This window comes from Mustela putorius, unplaced genomic scaffold, assembly GCF_011764305.1.
Source record: "Mustela putorius furo isolate JIRA1106 unplaced genomic scaffold, ASM1176430v1.1 tig00003972_pilon_pilon_pilon, whole genome shotgun sequence".
Lineage (NCBI taxonomy): Eukaryota > Metazoa > Chordata > Mammalia > Carnivora > Mustelidae > Mustela > Mustela putorius.
The window spans coordinates 18,364,375-18,387,183 of record NW_025422115.1 but is presented as its reverse complement, the minus strand read 5'-3'; the positions used below and the strand labels follow the sequence as shown (position 1 = coordinate 18,387,183).

The window sequence follows — 22,809 nt, the reverse complement described above, 5'->3', positions numbered from 1 at the left end:
TTTTCATTTTATAGCATCCAATTCCTCCTGTCTTCCTGCATGGTGTCCTGCTTTGATCGAGCTAGGAAAGAATTCCCCCCCCCCCAGGCCAATGTTAAAAATATTTTCTTATATTCTATTTTAACAGTCTCATGATTTTATGTTTATAATTGAATCTTTAATTCGAATGGAATTTCTTTTTCTTGGTGGTATAAAGTAGGAGTCCTCACTTTGCTTTTCTCTCCAAATGGAAAGCTGGTTCCTCTCAACTTTTATTGGGTAATCCACTCTTGCCTTCATCTCAAATGCCCATTCCATCCTGTACTAAATGCCCAAGTAATCACTATGTTTGTAAATACCCGTTTTGTGCTGACGATTCGACTATTGCTATGCTAATCCTTACTGCCATAGGGAATTGCTTGGGCCAAATTCCCATTCTTCTTCAGGAGTGCTTTTGCTTTTCTTATGTTCTTAGAGTTGATGCAGTTTCAGAACTTACATATTCCGGGACGCCTGCGTGGCTCAGTGGGTTGAGCCTCTGCCTTTGGCTCAGGTCATGATCCCAGAGTCCTGGCATCAAGCCTGGCCTTGGGCTCTCTGTTCAGCAGGGAGCCTGCTTCCCTGTCTTTCTCTGCCTGCCTCTCTGCCTACTTGTGATCTCTATCTGTCAAATAAATAAGTAAAATCTTTAAAAAAAAAAAAAAAGAACTTACATTACATATTCATTGGGATTTTGACTGACACTGTATGAAATCTGGGGAGAGTTGTCGTCATCTCTGGTTATATCTTTGGAGTTTTATAGTTTTATGGCTATACCTCTTGGACTTTTAAATTATAGTTAAATTTTATAATATTTAACAACCCTGTGAATAAAATCTTTTCCATTACCATTTCTTGCTGGTTATCATTAACATCCTCTAAGCCTCCTAATTTTTTATATCAGCCATCTGATTGAGCTCTTTTATTTTTGTAAGTTTCTCCAATTGATTATTTTTGGATTTCCTAGGTAAACAAATCATGTCATTGGCAAATAATAAAAACTTTTTTCTCTCCAGGATTTATACATATTACCTCCTTGTAGCTTTGTTAGCTAGAACCCTCAGAATAACATTAAAGAGCGAAAGGAAGTGGTTAGAAAAGGCAACTTAAAAAGAAAAGAAAAGACTACTTTATCTTATTCCTATCTTTCGTGAGAATTTTTCTTGTATACTGTGCTCTTTATTGCTGGCTTCCTTTAGGTAACTTTACAAAATCACGTTCAGAAAGTTGCCTCCCACTTCTAGCTTAACAGTTTTTTTGTGGCTACTATTTTGTTTTATTTTTAACTCAGGAATGGGTGTTCTTTGGGATTCTATGAAAGTGTCCCTTGACCTTTCAGTGTAATGAATTATATAACATTATTTATGTTGAGCCATTTTTTTTTAATTCCCTGGAGGAAAAAGCCTATTTGGTCCTGATATACTATTATTTTAATTCATAGCTCAATTCCATTCAATACTCTTTTATTTAGGCTTTTGTCTGTATTTATAAGTGTGATCAATTTTTATGAATACATATGCTTTCTTTCAAGGTTTTTGACTTATTTTCTACTAATCTCTTTTAGTGAATTTGTAAGCTTTTTTGAACATGGCATACACACACACATACACACACACCCCCACACACACTCAAAATTGCTTAGCACAGTGCCTGGCACATGTTAAGTTCTAAGTCAACATTAAGTTCCTATAATTTCTCTGTTCTAGAACAACTGAAGAACATATGTAGTTTGGGTTTGTAGAAGTTTCTTAAAAAACTATCTGAAACTTGTGTTTTTTTTGAAGAGTAGATTTTCTCCCTGGTACTGGTCTGTTATGGGTCTTGGGTTAGATTTTCTGGAAAATTTTCCAGTCCTTCTTGCATTCTTAAAAATTTCCTTTACAACTGTAATGATGTCCCCTTTCTATTCTTTTCTTTTCTTTTTCCCCCTTTCTTATTTCTTATTTCTTAGTGGCTTATGAGTGGTCCGATGTAGCGGGTGGAGTGGGTTTTTCTCTAGGTACAAGGGGCAAGGCTGGTCCAGCCAAGAGGGCAGGATTCCGGTCCCCTGAGCAATGTGGATAGCTTCAAAAACCTGACCATAATGCCTAAAAATCATATACAGAGGGGGTTCTGAGTGGCTCACTTGTTGAACGTCTGACTGTTGGTTTTGGCTCATGTCGTGATGTTGGGGTTGTGAGCTCCAGCCCCACACAGGGCTCTGCGCTCAAGGTGGAATCTGCCTGGCATTTTCTTTCTCCTTTTCCCTCTGCCTCTGCCCCACCTCCTCTCCTGCACACCCTCTCTCGCTCACTCGCTAAATAAAAAAAGATATATATATATATTTTGAACATCATACACAGACACTCACAATTCACATTGTTTCACAATTAGTCAGTGGTTACTGGAAACCCTCAACTTCTGTTTTCTGCCTGAAACTTCAGTGCCATAAATAACCCACAGCTTTCTTCAGGTCATAGTGCGGTAATAAGCACTCCATCCCTTGATGCGAGCGAGCTGATTTAGGACTCGGCCTGGGGAGCAGCTCCAGAGGTGACTTTAGACTTAGAACTCAGCCTGGGAGTGTTTGCCCTGGGGCCACTAGCATTGATCTGTACATTTTTTCGGCCTACTTCCTCTATGTGGCAGGCCATCCGCTAGGCACTGGGGTATAACTGTGAACAGATAGAGGCCTGGCACTCTGTGAGGTCACAGTCTGGTAGAAAAACCAGACCTACAACTAATCGTGAGGGCTGTCAAGTGCCAACAGGAAGCCTTCTCATTCTGGGCTTGCATAATTTCACACTGTCCCGTTAACTCTGTCCCTGCTCGGCAAAGGGTTGACCTTGGTGTCTGTGCTCTGTCTGTTGTTGAGGGCAGAAGGGAGGAGGCACACAGGCACAAAAGTGAATCATCTTAGAAAAGGCATTGGCTGGAGAAGGCAGCTTCCTTCCATGAGGCTGTCACATTTAGCCTGATACATAAAAAAGGACAAATGGCATCAGGGGCATGGTGGGGTGGGCCGGGCAGCAGGTACAAAGGCAGAGAGGCACGTGGGAGTCTGCTGCATTTCAGGAATTGTAAGTAAAGGGTATGCCTGAAGGCAGGGGCTGGAAGGGTGAGCTGGAGTCAGACATGGGGGGCTTGGAGTTAGGACTCTGTCCTGTCATTTCTGGGGCATAGAATGTTCTCAGCTTGCTCCTTTTTCATGCAGTCCTTGTTTTACCAGTGAATGGCCTATAGAACTTACTTTGAAGGGGACTCTTGGTCGTGGGGTGGGGGGCTCTGGGGCTCTGTTGGAAGCCACTGACGGATGTTAAGGCAGAGGGTGCGAGGATTAGATTCCCTCTCTGTACCACGGTTCTGTAAAGTGGGTAAATTTGGGAAACCTGGAGAGCCTTCTTTGTTTGGCTACATGCTTTTTTATATATCACCCCATTCCACAAAGAATTTGAGGAGATTGACCAGTAGAGACTGAAGCAAATCTGCCCCAGAGAAAAGGGAGCCTCACTAGGAGATGGAGGCCATGGTCCAGGTGGGGGTGAGGCCTACAAGAATGGAGAGATGGAAGGCTGGGGAAAAGGTCCAAATCTCACACTCCCAGGGCCTGCCTGACCTGGAGGTCAAGGTGACTGCCAGCCTTTCCATCATGTGTATTTGGGAGTGCTAGGGAGTGCCTTCAACCCAAGAGTATGATGGGTCTAGGCCAGCAGTGGGAACTGAGACCCATATCTGGGTTTCAGATCCCAAAGCTTGGCTGGATGGGGTAGGGGAAGGAGTCCAGGGCCATCAAAGCTTATAGCCAGAAAGCATTTGAATTAGTTGAGTGAAAAAAAATGAAAGACCTATTAATCCAGTTTGAAAGCTGTGATGAGATCATAAACTGGGGAGAGTTCCCAAGACCGAAAGTTGGCGTGATTCACAACAGGTCAGGGAGAAGCAGGCTGGACAGGCCAAGGGGAAGTTCAGGGCCGAGGCAGACAGTGTGCAGCGGCAGAGCTGATGGCAAGGAAGGGCTGCTAACTGAGAAGAGAATGGAAGAGACATCCTGATGGGCCCACTGAGGGTCAGGGCTCAGGGGAGGAAGGCCAGATGCCGCAGGCGTCACCTCTAAGGAGCCCCCTTGACCTCATGAACCAAACAAGTGCCTCCTGAAAGTCTGCACTGCGGGTGTCTGGCTGGCCTCCTAGTCCCGGCCTTGCCTGGGGCCTTCCTGGTACCCTCTGTAGAAGTTATCAGTAAATTGCATCTTCTTGGGGAATGATGATCTTACTGGGATCGAGAGCTGGCCCAGGAGCACCTCGTGGACAGGAAGAAGGCTGCTGCCAGGAGTTAGGGCACGGTCAAGTACTCCATTTCCAAGTTTTCCTATGAACTCGCCCAGGGGACTTGTTTCCATCACCGACAGCAACTGCTTTCGTTTCATGGAGGCAGCTAGGATGGGAGGTGGAGCTCTAAAGTAGATTTGGTTGAATGTGTGGCTGCAGGGACATGTGAGCTGTATCTCCAGGAGGGTCTTCTGAATGAGTTACAGCTGAAACAAATCCGTAAATCGGTAACAAATTTTTATCTGGTGGCTTAAGCTAAAATGAATGAATGGCTTCTGTAAGAGGTGAATAAGGTTGTGGCTGCCTTCTGACCCCACTTGATTAGGTATTCAAATTGTGTCACCAGGACCTATTTTCTCTGTGTTTCTTGGGACGTGGCTTTCCTCCCAGTCAGCTCCATTCACAGAAGGCTTTCTCTCTCCTGCTTGCCAGATGAACACAGCAGTTCCAGAGGCCCTTGTACATGCCCTCATCCTTAAATCCACTGGGAAAGAGCAAAAATCTCTTCCCAAATTCTAAGCCTAGTCTGAGTGGTGTTTCTGATTGGATCAGCTAGCTGTCTGTGCAGCTGGACAGGTTGGAAGCCAGCCTCAAGGGAAGCTCCCTAACCCCTTGGCACTTGGGCAGTCCCCTTCTAACAGAAAGCTTTCCCTTTTCCTCTGTGGGCAGAGAATGGGCTCTTCTGGTTGGAGTTAATACATAAATTGTTAATACAATCGTACTTTCCTGTCTTTTGAGCTGGTTTCCCTGGGTTGTCATCTTCATTCTCATACCTTCTTGAAAGATTTTTGAGGAACAGAGAACTGTTCCCATTGTATAAATGAGGCGAGAGGCCGGTGCACTAATGGGAGCTCACCCAAATAGGAGATGTTGTATGAGCTAAAGCCCAAACAGGTGCAGGGCTTCTTGACTGCAGACTGTGTGCCTTTCCTGGCACTGCTGGCCTCTGCATTCAGGCAATCTGCAACTCATAACCAGGCTGAGGTACAAAAAGGGATTCTGCAAGTTGCTTTTTTTTTTTTACTTACTCATTTGACAGAGAGCGATCACAAGTAGGCAGAGAGGTAGGCAGAGGGGGGCGGTGGCGGCGGGGGTGGGGGTGGGGGAGCAGGCTCCCTGCTGAGCAGAGAGCCTGATGTTGGGCTCCATCCCAGGACCCTGAGATCATGACCCAAGCCAAAGGCAGAGGCTTAACCCACTGAGCCACCCAGGTGCCCCAGCAAGTTGCTTTTTAAACTCAGAGTGTTTTTTCCCTTGGAAGTGGATTATTAAAAGGAAGCATGCTGTTTAAGCAATAATAAATTTAAATTCCCTTGACCTTCACACAAGCAAAAGATATGGAAGTAAAATTGGACTTAACTAAACTTCAAAGAACTACTTCTTCATCCTAAAATGTTTCCTAAAATATCTAACCGTAAGCAAAAACTATATATATGTTGCTAATACATTAAGAGGTTGGAGTCATTGTAGCTTGTTTTTATAATAGAGTCTCTGCTGAGAAAGATCAGGATGGACTACTGCCATCTACCTGTCTTGATTCTGTGTTAAGATGGCTCTCAGGCATGGCCCTGGCCATTTTACTCTGGCATTCCTTCTTGCAAATTCTTTACTTTGATTAAGCTCTTAGTTGGATGGATGTTGTCAGTAAGCAGTCCAAATTCCTAGAAAATGTCTATCAGTTGCTGTTCTGCTTGAGTGATACCTTCGCTGGGTATAATGTAATCTACACGCCGTTGCCTGTAGAATTTTGTAGACTGCTGCATTGTCTTCCAGCATTCCGTGTTCATGAGGAAAGGACTGAGCCAAATTTATTTGCTTTTTCTGTCTTGATACCTAAAGATACGTTTTCTTGAAGTTTATTAATTTAACCAAACTGTCTTAGTGTTGAGCACTTTGTATCAGATTATTCTGGAACCTGGCAGGCTCCTTCAATCTAAAAATTCTATTTATTTCAGAGGGCCTAGATGGTTCAGTCAGTTAAGCATCTGACTCTTCATTACAGTTCAAGTCATGATACTCGGGTGGAAAGATCAAGCCCCACGTCAGGCTCCAAATCAGCATGGAATCTGCCTGGGATTCTTTACCTCTGCTTGTGCTTCTTGCTCTCACTCCCTCTCTCTCTCTCTCAAATAAATAAATAAATAAACAAAATCGTAGAGACTAAAATAGTAATAATAATAATTAAAGTCTCTTTATGTCAGTGAAATTTTCTTACTCCTCTTTTTTCCTCTTCCTTTTCCTCCTCATTTACCTCTATCACCATTATGGTATTATAATCATTAATTTATTATTTCCAGGTTTTCCCAATTCATAATCTTAACAGTATTACTACAGTTTGGGGGAAACTGATTTACTTCATGATCATTGAATGAGTAATGATGATCAGAACCACAGTATACATTCAGAGTTACATAAAATCATTTTGTACGCATTGTGATAAAAGTACTTGAGACTATCAAAATTGTTTCCTATATGTAAGGAGTTACTGTCTGTTTTCTATTTTACCAGATTCTATTAACATTTAATGATTAACTTTGGTCTTTGAATTTTGTAACAAATTCCTGCTTTGGCATCTTTTTCTATTTGGATTTGTTCTGCCAAAGCTGTTAGAGTTGGAGAAGTATTTCAAGATCGGTATGGCTCTGTAGAAGAGCTGCCTTTTTATACCATATGCCATCTAACTAATAACAGGTGTTAAGTTAGTGTTAACTTAATCATCAAATAATGTTTTTCTCATTTTTTTTAAAGATTTTATTTTAAAGATTTTTTTAATTTTTTTTAAAGATTTTATTTATTTATTTGACAGAGAGAGATCACAAGTAGGCAGAGAGGCAGGCAGAGAGAGGAGGAAGCAAGCTCCCTGCTGAACAGAGAGCCCAATGTGGGACTCGATCCCAGGACCCCGAGATCATGATCCGAGCCTAAGGCAGCGGCCCAACCCACTGAGCCACCCAGGCGCCCCTCATTCATGGCTTTAATTAATCGATTGTTTTAGTTGTTTCCATCTCTTTTGCCATCTCCTTTACTGAAACTAGATCAGATATAAAGATGTATTTATTTATTTGTGAGAGAGAGAGAGCACTCATGAGAGAGTGTGTGCATGCAGGGGGAGGGGCAGAGGATGAGTGGAAGAAGCAGACTCCCCGCTGAGCACAGAGCCCAATGGCAGGGCTAAACCTTACTATCCTGAGACCTTGATCTGAGCAGAAACCAAACATCGGGTGCCCAACTGACTGAGCCACCTGGGCACCCCAAATCAGATCAGATTTAAATAGTTTGATGTCCACCATACTCGTCTGTGTGATAAACCTTGTCTTGCTGTCTTGCAACATTTGTGGGCACGTAAATTCCTATTCCTAGTTCGCTAGTATTCAATACTGTATAATTGTAGTGTGTTGTTATAAAACTCAGTGAATTCCCCCAAGTTATCTCACAGTATTCCAAAAATTGAATCTACTTTATTAACACATAACTCATAAGATGCTTTAAAAATGTCTTGTGCTTGATACTGTCTTGACTGTACTTCTGAGTGTGTGATGGTCCTCACATTGTAGAAATACCGTGTTGGTGGCACTGGGGAAGGTTGATTGGAGAGACCAGAAGCAGAGAGGCCTTAGGGGACAGCGCCAAAGTAGATAAGTTGCGACTGCGGCAAAAACAAAGGTGGTAGCAATGGGAACTGATGGGACAAATTTAGGAACCAGGATTCTACCTTTATATCCTAGCACCATGCCTGCATACAGTTGGTGCTTAGTAATCTTTTTTTTGGTCTTTGGCTTGAGTGGCCTTTCAATGGGCAGTGCCATTCTCTGGATAAGTAGGGCAGCGATGTGACCTCTCAGAACGCTGTCCACCATGGATATGCCAGCCCTCTGACTTGGGAGCAGGGATGGCCTAGAAACCAGTGGGGAAGGAAAAGCACAAACTTCCTCTTCGTCATTCTTGGGTATGGGGTTGGCGTAAGACCATAGTGGAAAACGGACAAGGCTTTCTCCTCTCTCCTTTCCTTGCTCCTTCTTTTCTAGCATCTTCCTCTCTGAGCCCTCAGGTTCTCCCGTCTCTGCCACCACCTTCTCAACCAGTGAAGGGTTGGAGGAGGGGAGGTGACCAGGAATAATGCTTTCACTGTCAGTATCCCAGGTTCTGCAATTACCCAGCTCCTCTCCCAGCTTCAGAAATCTTTCCTCAACTCTGTTCCCCAGCAGAGTGCAGGAAACCTGTCTGATTAAATGAGTTCCTACTCCTGTGTAAATAACTGATGGGTCCCATTACTTGCCCTCCAGCTGATCATTTGAGTCTGCAAAGGAGGCTGCTCCTTTTGCTAACACTACCCAAGGGAAAGCTCCCCACCCTCTTGTGGAGGGAGGGTGGTAGAGGAGAGAGGTTTTTGGTTGCTGTTCTACAAAGCCGGGCCCCGCCCTAGAGTCCTGCTCTGGGGCCTGCTCTCCTCTACAGCTCCCATTTTCATAGGATTTTTGCTTCCTGCATTTTCGAGCTACCCTGTTTCCTAAAACAGCAGAAGTGCATGCCGCTCTGGTCTCTGGCGGGAGGTGTGGCTGCACTAGGATGGTCTGACCACAGTGGGAAGGGGACAGCCCAGAGACCACACTCAGTGCGATGTTTCCGTACTGTTCAGGTTTAAGAGCTTCACACACCCATAGAAGGGCTATGCCTGTCATGTGTATGGGGGTAGTTCATGCCTCCCCTTCTTTCATGGTTCCAGAATATCCAAGGTGGACCTGGCCACTATTCAGGTGAGTTCACATACACAAGCCCATCTTTGTCCTTGCAACAGTCCATGAGAGGTGTCCTTATCTATCTCCATTTTATAGATGGGGAAGTTCAGACTCTAGAGAGAGAAAGTCATTTACTCAAGGCCTTGTCACTAGGAACGGAACGGCTCAGATTCAGGCCCATGGCTCTCCACTTCCAGAACCCATACCCTTCCTCCTGTCACATGGCCTTTGGTACAGCAGTTTATAGGGAGACTGAGAACCCTGGAAATATGTTGAGGCTTTTATTAAAATACCAACAGCATAGTCAGTTCACCAAATGATCATAAACGGATAAGCGAAACAATCAGTCTCAGGGAGGAAGAGGAAGAACTTTGTAATTCCTAGATGGAATGTTTTTTTGAGGTCTCCATTGCCTCCCATTTAAAGTCTTAACTCCTGGGGTGCCTGGGTGGCTCAGTGGGTTAAGCCGCTGCCTTCGGCTCAGGTCATGATCTCAGAGTCCTGGGATCGAGTCCCGCATCGGGCTCTCTGCTCAGCAGAGAGCCTGCTTCCCTCTCTCTCTCTCTGGCTGCCTCTCCGTCTACTTGTGATTTCTCTCTGTCAAATTAATAAATAAAATCTTTTTTTAAAAAAATAAATAAATAAAAATAAAGTCTTAACTCCTTCACTTCAAAGTAATTATGGAAATTTTGGGGAGATCTAAATGGATGAAAAGGTGGGGAGGGAGAAAGAGAAAGAAGTAACTAATTCCCACCGATATACACTCTTTCCTCTCCTTCTTGCGATCTCTATAATCATCTAAAATGAAATGAACAGCACGTAGCATTCCGTAACTTGCTTTTCTCATGGTAGGAAGCTGTGAATGTCTTTCCAGAAAATACATGGTTTTGAATTTTCAGTAGTTGCATCTGTTGATTGTGGGATTTCTCCCATTTCTTCAGTGGTTATAAAGTCTTCACCATCATAAGTAAATAGTCAACTATTGTATCCCTGGTGTCATGGTTCACATTTAACTCTGTGACCCATCAGAAATGTGTTGTAGTGTGATGGGTGAAGCAAGCTCTAACTTGCCTTTTGCCCCCTAGTAGCCAGTTTTCTCCATGCCAGTTGTTGAATTAAATTGTTTAATGTTCATTAATGTGGATGCTTTCTTTGTTCCATAAACTGTCACGGTCTTATCGATGCCAGATTTAATGTGGTCTATTCTGCTGATCGTTATCTTTTCTGAGGCTAGCATGACATATACTTTTTTTTTTTTTTAAGTTTTATGTATTTATTTGAGAGAGAGAGAGAGAGAGAGAGACCATGTGCTTTGGGGGGAGGAGCAGAAGAAGAAAGAGAATCTTAAGCAGGCTCCATGCCCAGTACAGAGCCCGCCGTGGGGCTCGATCTCACGACCCTGAGATCATGACCTGACCCAAAACCAAGAGTTGGATGTTTAACCAACTGAGCCACCCAGGTTCCCCACACATTCTCTTTTAAAAACAGTCATTCTCTCTTGTGTTATCTGGCAGAGAAAATTCCCTTTCTTGATGCTGATTTCCCCAAATTTTCATAACTGTCCTATCCTATTTTTCCCATCTTGTGAAATTTAGAATCAGTTGGTGAAGTTTCAAATTCTCATCTGTAATTTGATTCAAATTGCCTTAAACCTTCATATTAACTTGAGAAGAATTATTAATCTTAATATTCAGCCTCTCCAGTTGGGACCTTGGGTACATCTCTCTGTTTTTGTTGTTGTTGTTGTTGTTTTTAAAGATTTTATTTATTTATTTAACAGAGAGATCACAAGTAGGGAAGGGGGTAAGAGGAAGCAGGCTCCCTGCTGAGCAGAGACCCTCCAATGCGGTACTCGAACCCAGGACTCTGAGATCATGACCTGAGCCGAAGGCAGAGGCTTAACCCACTGAGCCCCCCAGGCGCCCCACATCTTTCTATTTTTTAGACTTTTCTCTCTCAGTGGAGTTTTGTCTTTTTTCTCATATGTATATTTTTTGTAAGATTATGTCTACATTTTTTTTAAGCATTTGAAAATTGCTGTTTGTGAATGAGAGCATGGAAATTTCTTCCATATTTCTCTTTGTTCATACTGCTGGGATAGAATTAAGCAATTTTCTACTCTTCATTCTGGTGTATTCTGGCCACCTTCTGGAGCAACTTCATGTTAATTCTATGCTATTTTTAGTTCATTCTTTTGAGAGCAAATAACTGTTGTTTTGCTTTAGAACTAGTCTTCTCTATGTCTGTGGTAAGTTTGGGCTTTTGTCATGGAGCTCCTCGTGGGCACATGCCAACCTCCCCTTGCCTCCCATGTCCAGGCACACCATTGGTGCTCCATGAGTGTTCCTTGAGGGAGAACGAAGGAACCCTAGGCCTAGGAACTGGGTCCTGGTCCCAGGTGAGATCCCCTTGATGGCTCACTCCTTTTTATGGTCCACACCTCAGTTTTCTTGGAAGGCTGTGGGCTTTCAGACCCAAGGGCCCTGCTGTAGGCCAGCCACCCCACAGGGATGCTTCCAGCCAGTTGGGGAGCGGTGGCCACTTTCCCTAGGAACACCCCATTCAGGACAGATGGGCTCAGGAATAGGTCCTAAGCAGAGACTGTGGTCAACCCGGAAGGTCTTGCTCTCCCGCCAGCCAGGCTTGGAACACTCCCCTCCCAGGCTTGGAACACTCTTTCTAAGGAAGGGGCTACCTTCAGACGCAGCCCCTCCCATGAGTCCAAAGCTAAAAAAGTGACTGCAGATTTTACTTAGTTCTTCCTATATTTCTACATGCTATATAGTTGCCCATGTTGATTAGTATTCTGTTGTTTCATTTAAAAAATAGGTGACACATTCACAAGGTTCTAAAATGAAAGCAATCACAGGATTTCATTAAAACAAAAACATATTTTAGTGTAATCTCTGCCCCCAGCGTAGGGCTCAAAACTCACAACCCTTGAGACCAAGAGTCGCACACTCAACGGACCGAGTCAGCCAGGCACCCCAAACATGATACCAATTTAAAAGGCTTGCAGTGAAGTGTCTCACTCCACCCACCTCTCCCCCATCCCATCCATATCACTTTTTTTAACTTGTGTGTCCTTCTAAGATGTTTTTATTCAGATACAACCAAATGTGAATGTATTTTTACTTTTCTTCATTCTTACCCAATAGGTGGAATCCTATTTATTTTATTTATTTCTTTTTAAAAGATTATTTATTTATTTATTTCTTAGAAAGAGAGAGAGAACATGAACGGGGGGAGGGGCAGAGAGAGAGGGAGCTGCAGACTCCCCTCTCCCCAATTCAGGGCTCAATCCTGGGACCCTGAGATCGTGACCTGACCCAAAGGCAGACTTAACAGACTGAGCCACCCAGGCACCCCAATTTTATTTAAAATATGCATTATAATAATAATAATAATAATAATAATAAATTTTGAGCACTCATTATATGCTAGTCACTAGTCTAATCATATATATATATATATATATACATACTCATTTAATCTTTCTATTTCTCCTATTATTATCTGCATTTTGCCATGGAGATTTTTCCATATAAAGAGCGTCCTCAATTTCTCACAGCAGCACAGCATTCCACTGTATGGAATACAATCCTAATTTATGAAACTCATTGCCTACCCTTGTTTCTGTTCTTTGCTCTTACATACTGTGTTGCATTGTACAGATGCTACTTTGTAAATTAGAGATAGAGCTACAGAACAGACGCGTAGGAGAGGGATTGCTGGTTCAGAGGATAAATATGTTCCTGATTTTGATGGCTGTTGCCAAGCTGCCCTCTGCAATTATTTCTTTTCATAATCGCTCAGCATTTCTTGTTAATAGTATCTTGGTGAGTATTAATAGTTCAGGCAATTACAGTCATCACAGCCTTTGTTGAGAACATTTATGTAGCACCTCTCTCATTTGATCGTCTGTGGCACTCCAGTATGAGCTGGGGATTATCCCTGTTTTACAGATAAGAAAACCGAGGTACAGAGAGGTTAAGTGACTTGCCAAGGGCACAGAGCCCAGGTCAGATCCACGTTTGCCTGGCTCTTTTCTCTGCTTCAGCTGCCAATTAACCTCAGTCCCTGGCCCTGCCTCATGGTAATGGGTATCTGTCACTTACATTAGATTTCCCCAGGCTGGCGGATCTGAATGCCCTCGACCTAGCTGCAGCCCGCATGCTTCCCTCACACTCAGGGCTCTCCAAGAAACCTCTGCTGGACTGGAATAAGTGTCTTGTGTTTGATCAAGAGGTTCAGGCTCGAGGCCCTGCCTTCTTCTGATCTGGGGAGGCTGGGAACTGGCAAAGCTGAGGACTGGTAACTGGTGGCAGTTTTTAGAGTCTGGCTAGCCAACAGGACAAGCTGATCTCGGTAACTAAGGCCAGAGTGGCTCCAGCTAAAACCCTTTCTCCTGGCTGCAAGTGGGCTGACTATCACTGCTAATGAGAATAAATCACAGCAGACTTTCTGAGGAAGTGATCAACAATATTTTCCTGGGAGCATTTGAAGAGGGGGTGTTGCGGTGTGTCAGACCAGGGATTTGAGCCAGACTGCCTGGGGTCTTATATTAGTCTCCTATTGCTGCTCTAACAAATTAGCACACATATAGGAGCTTCACACATTACAGGTTTGTTACTACATACCTCTGGAGGTCAGAAGTCTGAATGGGTCTCATGGAGATAAAATCAAGGGCCGCATTCCTTTTGGAGGCTCTTGGAGCCAATCTGTTTTCTTGCCTTTTCCAGCTTCTAGATGCTGCCTTCTTTCCTTGGCTCATGGCCCCCTTGCATATTCAAAGGCAGCAGGTAGCACCACAAGACCTCTGCTTCCTCGATCACATCTTCTTCCTCACACCTGCCTGCCTCCCCCTCTTTCCTTATAAGGACCCTTGTGATTACAGTGGGTCCACCCAGATGATCCAGGATAATCTTCCCATCCTGGATCCTTAACTTAATCATATGGACTAAGTCCTTATCATTATATAAGGTAACATACTCAGGTTCTGGGAATTCATACATTATTCTGCCTACCACACTTTGCCTTGGGACTCTATCACTGATGAATTGTGTGACCTTGGACAAGTTATTGTTCCTCTTGTTCAGTGTCCTCATCCTTAAAATGAGTATATAAAAATTCCTACTCTGTAGGAGCATTAGGAAGATTAAAAGGATTGATATTTCTCAAATGCTTATAATAGTGTCTGACACATAGTAAATGCTATGGAAGTGTCTGTTAGCTAAACTCTATTAAATAAATAAAAAATTTTATTTTTATTCTTTGATTTAGCATTCCTATTATTTGTAATCTGTTTCATAGAAACAAGCATCCATGAGTTAGGCCACATAAAGCATTGACCATAGTGGCAAAAAGAAACAAAAAATGTGCAAATAGGAGAGCATTGGGGGTGCTTGGGTGACTCAGTCACTTAAGTGTCTGCCTTGGCCTCAGGTCATGAGTCAGAGTTGGAGAATTGAGTCTGCATTGGCCTCCCTGCTCAGCGGAGAGTCTGCTTCTCCCTTTGCCCCTCACCCCACTCGTGCTCACTCTTTCTCAAATAAATAAATAAAATCTTCAAAAATAAAAAATAAAATAAAAAACAAATAGGAAATCCCTGGAATGTCCATTAACAGGAGAATGACTGATCAGTTGTGGTACATACGGAATTTAAAGGAGCTAGTAAAGAGAATACATAGGGGCGCCTGGGTGGCTCAGTTGGTTAAGTATCTGCCTTCAGCTCAGGTGGTGATCCCAGGCACCTGGGATTGAGCCCCACATTAGGCTCTTTCCTCAGGAAGGGGCTTGCTCCCCCCCACCTCTGCTAGCCTCTCTGCCCACTTGTGATCTCTGTCTCTCTGTCAAGTAAATAAATAAAATCTATTAAAAAGGAATATATGTAAGAATACAGTAAGATCTATATTTATTACACCTCCAGGAATGTCCTGAAAAAAGTTAAATTAGAGGAGGAAATTGCAAAGTCATTACTCCTGACCTCATTCACAGCATGATCTTGTTTTTGTTTTGAGGAACAAGTATCAACCCACCAAAATTGTTGTGGATCCTTGAGCCAATTTTTTAACCTCTGAATGTCTAGGTTTCTTCATCTATGAAATGAGGATAAGGATAATTCTCCCCATGGAAACTCTACCAAGGCTTACATGGGATGAAATGTATCGAGTCCTTAAAATCCTGCAAGCAGCTTCATTGTCTGGCTATTTGCGTAAAGTGGTTTGTGAAGAGTTGTGGAAGGATGCACCCAGATGCTCATCTAGTTGCCTCAGAAGAAAGGAAAAGAAATTCAGAAGTGGTGTGAGAAGATGATTAACTTTTTGTGTATCTGTGCCTTGTTCCACAGACGAAGACTAGCAGTTGTTGCTTTAGTAACTTTTTATGTTCTAATGTTTTATTGGTAATTTGGAGGCTAGCACCATAACCACAAACTGAGGGGCGCCTAGGTGGTTCAGTCGGTTAAGTCTGCTTTCAGCTCAGGTCATAATCTCAGAGTCCTGGGATGGAACCCCCATGGGGCTCCCCGCCCAGCGAGGAGCCTTGCTTCTCCTTCTCCCTCCCTACTTGTGCTCTCTCTCTCTCTCTCTCTCTCAAATCAATAAATAAGATCTTTAAAACAACAACACACACACACACTCACACTCTCTGAATCGGGAAGACCACGAACCTAGAAACATACCGTGATTCAGAGTTTTGTAATTTTTGAAGAGGTGTTTAATTACGGAAGTTTAAAGGGTAGGGGGTGAAGGGAGAACAGGAGAGCCCAAAACTAAGCCGGCCTTGTGTATCCGCAGCATCTACTGCCGGGGCTGCTCCAAGCCACTGTGCTGCTCGTGCGCGCTCCTGGATAACATCCACAGCGAGCTCAAGTGCGACATCAGCATCGAGATCCAGGAGCGGCAGAAGGAGCTGGACGCCATGGCGCAGGCGCTGCAGGAGCAGGACCGCGCTTTCGGGGCGGCGCAGGCGCACATGCGCTCGGCTGTCAGCCAGCTGGACCGCGCGCGCGCAGACACCGAGGAGCTGATCCACACACGCGTGCGCCAACTAGTGACGCACGTGCTGGCCCAGGAGAAAGCGCTGCTGGAGGGGGTGAGCGCGCAGTACCAGCGCAGCTACCAGGAGATTGCGGGCCAGCTGGGCCACCTGGAAGCTGTGCTGCAGCGCATCCGTTTAGGAGGTTCGCTGGTGCAGAGGATGAAACATTACGCCTCCGACCAGGAGGTGCTGGACCTTCATGGCTTCCTGCGGGAAGCGCTCGGCCGCCTGCGCCAGGAGGAGCCCCAGTACCTGCAGACCTCTGTGCGCACCGACAGCTTCGACAAATTCAAAGTGCGCCTGCAGGAACTCGTCTCCTGCATCACTCAGGGGACAGGTAAGCACCCGAGCCACCACGTGACCAGCCCCTTTACCACTTAAGAGCTTCTGCTTTGCTCTTCCTCCCTGGGGGAGAGGGGCAGGAAAAGGTCATTTACATGTGATAGGAAAGGAAACTGGGTTTTTTGGTTTTTGTTTTATTAAGTCTAGGGTTTGCTCACATCGTTGATTCTAGAGTGCGGGATGAGGAGGAGAGTAGGCCCTGACATGGAGTCTGCAGCCTCCCAGAGGGGGCGTATTTTACTAATTTGCAAGACCCTTTGGATTAGCTGTGATCTTGTGACCCTGGGAGAAGTTAAGAAAATACAAAGCAGAGAACCAGACCCACTAGCATTTTAGCCCCAAAGGGTAACCACTCTAGGAAGTTCGCTTAAACCCTCTATCTAGCAACAGAGAAGTCAACTGGAACGTGAGGTTAGAGCAGAAGGGGGCTGAGGAAACCCCCTGGGGTGGTCGGATGCTTACCTAAAACCATGCCTTGGCTCAGTGGAGAAGATACTTTGCCTCTAGCATGGCCAGTCATCTGGACCAGCTGCCCACCTTTGTGTGCCCTGCCTGGTATTGGGCACTTGGGAAGTAGACAGCAGACCAGTTCCTGAACTCGAGAGCTGTCCAGCCCAACCAGGGCACAGATGGGAGCACATCACATAGCTGGAGAACAAGGTAGTGCTCGGCTCTGCGGTCCAAATGCTGGAGTTGTAGCAGCTCTGTGTGAGCTGGTAACATCAGGTGGGGCTTTCAAGAGACCCTAGGGAGGGGGTGCCCAAAAGGGCCTCCAGGGTGAAGAAGCTTTAAAAGCTTTTTGACAGACCCTCTTAACTGAACTCTGAGCTCTAGTTAGACAAACTGGTGTGAGGATGCCCTTTTCAGGAAAGGGGTGGGTAGCAACAGAATCTGAAGGCGTCCGGGCAAGGGCCAGTGATCAGGGATCCGTCACTGCTACCCTAGAGCTGAGGGAAGTGGTCTTGTAAAAGTATAATCCTAGAGTGCTCATGGACTTGTGTGTTTTCCACCTAGGCAGTGAATGTTACTCTGGACACAGGAAGTGACACCAACAGATTTAAACAGCTTGTCTTCCGTATTGTAACTAGGCAGTGGAGGGGCAAGGAGCTCTTTTCTAAAGCGTGAAAAATTTAGATTAGATGTAATAGAAATCAGGCTGTAGATCACAAGAGTATCGTGAAGCTCTCACTGTGTGCAGGGAAGTCAGTGAGCAATGATAACCTTAGGATTGTTCACACTTTGCCTTGGTGGTGGCCAGGAGATGGACAGAGAGTGCCCCTGGGGTTTGTACTCTACTGCCCACCCCCGGCTGGATTCATGCTTCCTGAAGTCAGGGAGCTGTCCTTCCAAATGACAGCCCCTCTGTCATTTGGAAGCTCCATTTGGAGCTCCCCCAGTGCTATGAGAGGCCCTGAAGCAAGAGTTTCTAGGAAAACAAGAAGGGATGTTTCCTTGGTCACTGTCCCATCCAAGATGCCTCTCACCAGGGATGTCCCTAACCTGCCTGTAACCTTTTCTGTGTTCTCCAGATGCAACTCCACCCCGGCGAGCCAGCCCAGAGGCTACCAACCCTCGCAGGGACTCTCTTGACATTGAGCTGGTGAGATGGACTGAGATGTGAAGGGGAGGCTGTAAGGTCCAGCAGGGTAGTCAGGTTCCCCTCTGGCAGGAGGGAAACTAAGTCTTGTTGTCCCTATGTCTGCAGGCAGTAGAAGAGGGAGAGTGCCCAAGAGGAATAGTGAGTGGCTGGACTGGAGCTTTTGGTGGGAGGGAATATAGGAAGGGATGGCGAACTGACTGGTTCTGGGCTCCTAAATGCACTTGATGGGTTCGGGAAGGGGTGGACAGGAGGTCAAGAAGGTGGTCACTGGTGGGTGGATCTGACAGATGTGGTAAATGACCTCTCCCTTACTCTGTACCCCATCCCAGACATGTGAGCCTTTTCCTGGAATCACCGTAGGAGCCTTCCCCTCCTCTTTCCCCATACGTGGTTCTTGGAGAGGAGAACAGGGCCTGGAGTCAGACCTCAGTCCCAGCACCTGGGGTTTCACTGGTGTGATTTCAGGACCAGCATAGATGCAAGACCATAATTTCTCAGGATTGGGTGATGTCCATGCCCCCTCTAATGATGGCATTCCCTCTGCAGCACCCTTGACCTGTGGCTCTCCACACACACACACACCTCCACGAACAGGAAGCACACTAGTTCTTTCACTTTCTTTTTTTTTTTAAAGATTTTATTTATTTATTTATTTGACAGACAGAGATCACAAGTAAGCAGAGAGGCAGGCAGAGAGAGAGGAGGAAGCAGGCTCCCTTCTGAGCAGAGAGCCTGATGGCGGGGCTCGATCCCAGGACCCCGGGGCCACGACCCGAGCCGAAGGCAGAGGCTTTAACCCACTGAGCCACCCAGGCACCCCGAGCTCACTAGTTCTTGGGGCAGCCACTCCCATCTCTGGACTGCTCTTAGATTGCTTGCCAGGGTGAAACTGCAGTGGCACTCCTCTGGCTTGCCCTCTTGGGTGCTTGTCTTCTTCGGACTAAGCTTCCAGAGTTCCTCCTTAGACCAAGAGGCATGGTCATCCAGGTTTGTATGTGCCTGCCTGTCAAGGATGCCTGGACTGATCAGCCCTCCATGGAAAGCAGATCTTCTGATGGTAGCAGTCAGGCGGTGAGCCTTCCTGGCTTGACCATACATGGCCTTTAGGGGAGAGGATTGCAGGAGACAGAGGCAATCTGGACAGGCTTCCTGGAAGAGGCAGGATTTAGGCTCTGAGGGTTTTGGAGCTATGAGGGAGCTCTTTTGCACAGGCTGAAGTTAAGGCCCAAAGAGAGGGTGACTTAACTCAGAACCACATGATACGGCAAGCGAGGGGTAGGACTAGAAGCCTACTCCTAACTGCTTTGGTTACTGGATCCCCGTATACATAGCTTGACAAGTAAAGAAGGACATTGTATTTTGTTTTTTGGATAAGTCATTCAATCACATGGTCAGAAGGAAAAGCAGAAAGTGATAAGGAAGTGAAAACTCCAGTTTTTTAAAATGTCATTGATGTGTACACTTAGAGTTTCTGCATTTCACTGTATATAAATTGGACCTAAAATATTTTTTTGATCCCCAGGCGACAATAATCTGTGGCTCAGTTGAGAACCACTGTTTTGAGGTGGGAAGGATACTCACCTACCATCGTTCCTTACCCCATTCCTCATTTGAGCTCTCCCATTAGTCAGCATTGCAACAGTTTAGGCAATGCAAAAAAGACTGTAATGGTGCATAACCTGTATCTCCACATACTACACTACATGTGGCACCTTGCTGCCCCAAACCTGCACATACATGATCTGGATTTAGAAAAAGAAAGAAAAAGATACATGATGTCTCACTCCTACCTCATCCCTATTTTCCCACTTCTTGTGCCCACATACCTATCTTTATTTATTTCTTATGTATCCTTCCAGAATTTCTTTTTATCATTACAGGCAAATATGATCACAGGTCATCGGTTTTTCCATTCTTTTTTGGGACAAAGGTAGAATAATACCCTATATTCAGAGTGTTATGCCCAGGCTTTTTCACCCAAGGAAGTATTCTGGAATCTTCTGGAATTCTTACACTATGGGTAGGTAGGGAGATTCCTGCTGCCTTTTTGCACGTGCACCGTGGCCTGTTGTATGGATGTAGCATCTTCACTTAGCCAGTTTCCTGCCAACGCATATTTAGGTTGTTTGGTATTACAATGCTAGGATGAATAATGTCCCCCAGACAATCCACTGAATAATTGTGCGAAGTGCCCCGGGTCCACGGAGCTCAGCTATCTTTCCAGGTGCCAGTCGCTGGTTAATTAACAGCTTTTTGCCAGGTCTTTGTCTTTACGTTACCTCTCATCATCCTATCCACTACTATGCAGTTTGAACTTGGAGCATGAGAAGAATGCTCCTTTTTTTGCAAAGCATCTTGCTTTTGCTTTGGTAGCCGGCTGGAGGAGGGGACACGCAGGCCAGTGGAGCTGGGGAAGAGGAACAGGTTTCACACTGTGAGCCCAAGGGACCAGTGGAGCAGCTCCAGCAAGGCTGGGAGGCAGTCTCAGGAGAAAGGTCCATCAGCTGTGCCTAGAGAAAGGCCACTCTTGGGCCAAAGCCCCTGCCTTAGGAGGCAGGAGCTGGGCTTCCGGCATCAGCCCTTGATCCCTCTTGAAATGGTTGGTTTACTTTCACTGGGGTCATGCGCCCACACAGAGGCGATGAGAAGAACAGCAGTAGGCTTGACTAGGACTGGCTCTTTCTATAATGACGTTAAAATACTTTCAAGAAAAAAAAAAATAAAACCCTTTAAAGCTGTAAAACAACTGAAAGTCAGTCGTCATGATTTTTTGTCTTTAGTGAGCCCTCCTGTGTGTCCCCTGCTTCATGAACCTGGGACTGGGGGTGTCATGAATGGGACAGAGGCAGAGAGAGGAACCCAGGCCCACCTGTGGGGAGTCCATAGCCCACTTGAAGATAGTCTTTGACCTACCAGGGACGTGTAAATCCAGACACAAAAGGACCTTTTCAACTTAAAAAAAAAAAAAATTCTTCATGGATAAAATACACATAACATAAAATTTATCTAGCAGTGGAATTGCTGGATCATATGGTAATTCTATTTTTAACGTTTTGAGGAGTCACTATGCAATTTTCCACAGTTGGCTATGCCATGCTGTGGTCCGACTAACAGTGGTCTCCATTTTCTCGACATCTCAACCCCAGTTTTCAATAATAACCGTCCAAATTGGGTGTGAGGTGGCTTTGATTTTTGACCACTACCCATTGTAAAGAAATATATTTTGAATCTAGTCTACAGCATATGTACATGCATAACTATAGCTGAAATGGAAGTTTTGCAGGATAAATTAGACCTGTTACATGAGTCATGCTTGAATTGCTTTCCTGATCTGCTAATGGGTCACAGACTGTAGTTTGAAAACCACTGGCGTGGAGCACTTGGCAGAGATTGTATACTTTCCTAGAGGTCCAGGAGCTCCACTGTTTTCCCCCCTCCCTCTCAGCTCCACTCCGCTCAGAGCCAGAGAGACAACCCTCCTTCCTTTCTGTACAGATGTCAAGGAAAGGAAACCCAGGAGGGAAGGAGGGGAAAAGGAAGTCAATCCGTTATAGCAAATGATGTGGAAGCCCACATCCCACATCAAAGTGCTTGATACCGAGAGGAGCCCCTCCTAGGGGGTTCTCGTCCCAGTACAGGGGACCCCCATTGTGCTGGGCTTCCCCTGCCTGCCCCTAGCACAGGTTCCCCTGTGCAGGTGGGCCTGACCTCTCTTCTACTACGCCGGAGGGACGGAGCTTGTCCCTGTGAGGAAAGATACCTCTGGCCTCCTCATCCCATAGTCCAGCGCCTGCTTTCTCCAGTCCAGCTGGGCTCGGGGAAGCACCCCCCTCCAGCTGTTTTCAGAAACATGAGATTCCAACCCTGGTCCAGGACTTTGGGAAACAAGTCACTTCACCTCTCATGCCTCTGATGCTTCTCTGTAGATTGGCAATAATCAAGGATGGTCCCTGTTTCTTTCTTTTAACTACAATTTTTGTTTCTGTTAAATTTATAGAGGAAAATGCCCCATTTGAGCCATCTTAGGGGGTACAGTTTAGGGACAGTTAGTATGCTTACAATCTTACACAACCACCCCACCCACCTAGTTCCCAAATATTCCCATTATCCGGAAAGGGGACCTCGTCCCCCTGCTGTGGCTGCTCCCCATCTCCCCTACCTCCTCCCTGGCATCCCACCTGCTCTCTGTCCCTACGCGGTCAGCCCTTGCAGATAGTCATTTGAATGGACCCCTACAGCGTGTCCTCTACTGGGGCTGGCTTCTTTTCATTTCACGTAGCGTACAAGGTTCATCCCGGTTGCAAATACAGAGCTTCATTCCTTTTTACGGCTGAATAATGCTCCACTGAGTGGCTGTCCCACGTTTGCATATCCACTCAGTGGTTGATAGACACCTTTTGACTGCTGTGAATTCTCGTGTGCCAGGTTTCCGTCGGATCATCTGTTTCCCGCCCTTTGGGCCTCTGCCTAGGAGTCGCATTGGTGGGTCATATGGAAATTCTGTGTTTGAGGACCTGCCCCTTCCCTCCTTCCTTTCAGCTTGGGTGTAGGAGGCGCTTCACACGGCTCCCAGCACAGCATAACTCTAAAAGCAATCTTTACCATCAGTGTCATTGGTGACGCTAAGTGTCAGCTGCTTCTCCAAGCACAGCAGAGTTCATCTGCATGTTCCCATGAGACAGATGTTACCGGTGACAGAGGTTACTGGTATTTCCATTCTGTAGAGGGGGACCGAGCCCTGAGTTTTCAGTGATGGGGCCAAGGT

At 45.5% G+C, this 22,809-nt stretch overlaps 1 protein-coding gene across 12 annotated transcripts in view; it reads left to right on the top strand.

Moving 5' to 3' along the window:
• Positions 1-22,809, top strand: part of PML (PML nuclear body scaffold) — a 40,804-nt gene that overhangs the window by 3,937 nt on the left and 14,058 nt on the right. For 8 of the 12 annotated variants that reach the window (XM_013059372.2, XM_013059371.2, XM_013059375.2 and 5 more), the window contains exons 3-5: positions 15,859-16,439; positions 17,974-18,044; positions 22,470-22,526. In XM_013059372.2, coding sequence (XP_012914826.1) covers positions 15,859-16,439; positions 17,974-18,044; positions 22,470-22,526 — 709 coding nt within the window. The remainder of the gene's footprint in view (positions 1-15,858; positions 16,440-17,973; positions 18,045-22,469; positions 22,527-22,809) is intronic. The other 4 variants (XM_004758381.3, XM_045070715.1, XM_004758380.3 and 1 more) reach the window with 1 other exon arrangement.